General features: G+C 42.0%; 1 protein-coding gene across 1 annotated transcript; it reads right to left on the bottom strand.

The window, feature by feature from the left end:
• Positions 1 to 251: 251 nt before the first annotated feature.
• Positions 252 to 2604, bottom strand: LOC130127113 (uncharacterized). The gene is made up of 8 exons (XM_056296690.1): positions 2578 to 2604; positions 1967 to 2180; positions 1583 to 1755; positions 1319 to 1420; positions 1006 to 1238; positions 729 to 917; positions 419 to 538; positions 252 to 302 (listed from the first exon to the last, which is right to left on the bottom strand). Exons 2-7 carry the CDS (start codon positions 2170 to 2172, stop codon positions 524 to 526), a joined length of 918 nt encoding a protein of 305 aa, XP_056152665.1. The 5' UTR covers positions 2173 to 2180; positions 2578 to 2604; the 3' UTR covers positions 252 to 302; positions 419 to 523.
• Positions 2605 to 3034: the final 430 nt, after the last annotated feature.

Here is a 3034-nt window from a genome sequence, read left to right on the forward strand (position 1 = left end):
ATCCCCTATTGACTTGCTAAATGTCACTTTATGATGCATGATCAGGGCATAGTTCCGTAACTTATATTCTATATAATTATACCCTGGGTCTCAAAACACACATATTTGAGCATCTCAAAAGGCACGTACCACTGCCGTGCAACTCCCATGGCCATATGTGTGACCAGCCAGTGACCTCTTGACCACTGCCACATCGATCTGCATCTCTGACACCAGCGTGTTGTATTAAGCAATCTGTTCGAAGAGATGCCGCTTGTCTTTCGCCAAATTTTTGCGCAGGCAGTGACGAAGCTTGTTGCTGTCTAACAAGACAAAAGTAGCACAAAAACAACTGACAATGTAGTGAATGGGTAAGTGATCATGTACATGTATTGTCTATTACATATGATACAAATAAATACTTAAAATTTTACCATACCATTTTAACAGTAGAGGCTCTGTTTTCTGTGGTGAAGGCTCAGATGAAGCCCCTCAATGGACTGTTGTTGCAGGGATCGTTGATCACTGGTGGGATCTTTTGTCTCTACAGAATTGGGAACTAGTAAAGGAATACCAGCTATAGATATTTAATCTAACAAAATCATTTAATCGCACACCTACCTCACAGTTTGTATATGTATTGAACTACTTTTTCAGCATTCAGTAACAGCTACTTCTGAAAGTACAGATATAAATGTAAAAAAAGGACAAAAAGAGATGGGAGAGATATGATTTCCTGTCATCCTTACCCCCAGCCCATTCCTGAACATCCGTAACCCACTGCAGTGCCGTCTCCTCTGAGCTGCTACAGCCACCATTTCTGGGGTACAGGCGGGGCAGGTGAACGGGGACGCACAGCAGAGCTGGTCCTCTTCAAACGAGCAATAGCTGAACTCCAGGAAGCTCCGCTGAAGTGCATCCCCATTGATTTGCCATGACTGAAGTGTACATAATTATGAACATATGGGTATTGTCTATTTAAGAATATAATAATAATTAAGAAGACATTTGTTCTATTACACTTACTCTTCTAGCACGCCATGTGCGATGTTCCAGCAACTTTGCAAAAGCTTGCCTGGAAAAGCCAGGTGAAATGACCTTCAGGTCTTGGAATGAGTGGAAGAGGTCAATAGGGTACAGGGTCTGGGAATGTGAAGAGGCTGGCCAGTAACCACTCTTGATTAGATCTTTAAGATCCGGGGTCCAGCGTTGCAGGCAGATATTGCACACATGAACAGGCATGTGCAAGTCGAACTGTCCTAGTGATACATTTAAACAATTTAGACAATGACATGTCATTATGCTAACAGATACGAAGTATAAAAGGACAACTCTTTACCGTTTATGGTGATAAGGATGACTTCACTGCCTGGAGACATAGTGACGTCAGCAACTTCACATGAGCATAGCTGTGGTGCGCGCACTGTGGGTAAAATGGAAGCTGACAGAAAATAAAATAGAAACATGTTATTTGCATAACAGACAGAATAGAACCATGTATATTTTAATGTCATACACTCTCACAGAAATAACTACCAATCAAAATTTGAGAACATAAGATAATGCCTTAATAGTGAGTGAGTAAAAAAGGTAGAATATGTACCTTGCTTGCGTGGGATGTAGTGTCCAGTTTCCCCTTTAGTATAGCATGTGGATGGTGGGATGGCCTTGAGGAAGCCATCCACCATGCTGTCTCTGTTGTGGAGTGGCCATCTTTTATGGTGCAACACATCACAGGCCTCACACCACCACTCCTCGGGAAGGCCGTCTCTGCACCTATGCAAAGAAAAACAGATAATTATTTCATAAGCAAATAAGACGTGCCATATATTTTCAACTCTGCATTTGGTTGGAATAATTGGAGTAAGATTGAGCCATGTCCTTTTGTTAGGACATGTCCTTCCGTATTTATTCAGCCTATGATAAAAGTGTGTAAACTGAACTATTTACAAAAACTGACAGAGCGCTGCAGACATCTGACTCCAACCTTATAACAGCAGCCTGATGGCAGATAGAGCACAACTCCTGGCCAACAGCCTCAGTTGCCAGTAGATATTGCAGGTGGTCTGGCCGAGCTTCCTTCCACTGTTCTTGGGCTGTCAGCTGACGCAAGGACCAAGACGAGGAGCTTTGCAGAGGCACAGCAGGCACATCAGTACGGAATGACCCAGAAGTCATTGACAGCCTCTCCATGTTTCGGTCTATGAAGGAAATGCAAAAGCATGTTGAATATGTTAAAGGTGTAATAGAGAACTTGTAATCTCTACTTCCATTTAAGTGCTCAAAAGCCATGAAGGGTTGTTGAAAATCGAACAATACCATGCCTGTATATGAATAATTACATCTGATCAGTTGCAAATTACAAAACATAAAAACTAAGGATTACTTGGATCAACAGGGTGAATGACAAAATTTTATCTGTAGATGCAGTATTACAGACCAAGTGAAACATGTCTATGGTGCAATGAATGAATGGTGGCAGGGCGCTTTACTGAGATATAACCCCAAATAGTATAGTGTCCTATACCTTGGCCAATTGATACCCTGTGTGGCATCTTTAAGATTTCAGCATGATGCGATTTATGTGTACAATCTTACCAAATTCTTCTTGAGCAAATGCTCTTGGCTGGGAATTCCCTGCAGCAGTCGTGGCCTGGGAGTTCTCCGTACCAGGGCATGTGACTGTAAAACAAGACATGCAAGAATAGAAAGAGATTAGGAGAACCCTAACATGTTTTGAAGGTTAAGGAAAAATAGCAACAATCTATTCACATGTTCATTACACTACAAATGACGACGCTCAACAACAGCTTGACAACACTGTTAGTCCCATCCTTGGCGTTGATTGGCTAATCATTAGAACCCGCAGGGTTTCCCACACATAGTAAATACTTTGCAGGCCACCCAAGTATATTCATGGCTGCCAACGTATCGAAAAGTATCAAATCTTAGCAATAGCAGAGTCTGATCATACCCCACCCCTGCTTCCACCACAAGTATATTTCAATCATGTGGTCAACACTGATCCTGTGATCATTTTGTAGTCAGAGAAGCA

The sequence above is a fragment of the Lampris incognitus genome, chromosome 1 (assembly GCF_029633865.1).
Source record: "Lampris incognitus isolate fLamInc1 chromosome 1, fLamInc1.hap2, whole genome shotgun sequence".
NCBI lineage: Eukaryota > Metazoa > Chordata > Actinopteri > Lampriformes > Lampridae > Lampris > Lampris incognitus.

Bases quoted from the DNA above. Each gene is read 5' to 3' on its own strand.
- LOC130127113 (XM_056296690.1), bottom strand. From the start codon at position 2,172: ATGGAGAGGCTGTCAATGACTTCTGGGTCATTCCGTACTGATGTGCCT. The intron at 1,756-1,966 runs GTTGGAGTCAGA...TTCTTTGCATAG, and splicing joins CATCAGGCTGCTGTTATAAG to GTGCAGAGACGGCCTTCCCG. The intron at 1,239-1,318 runs GTAAAGAGTTGT...ATGTATCACTAG, and splicing joins CATCCTTATCACCATAAACG to GACAGTTCGACTTGCACATG.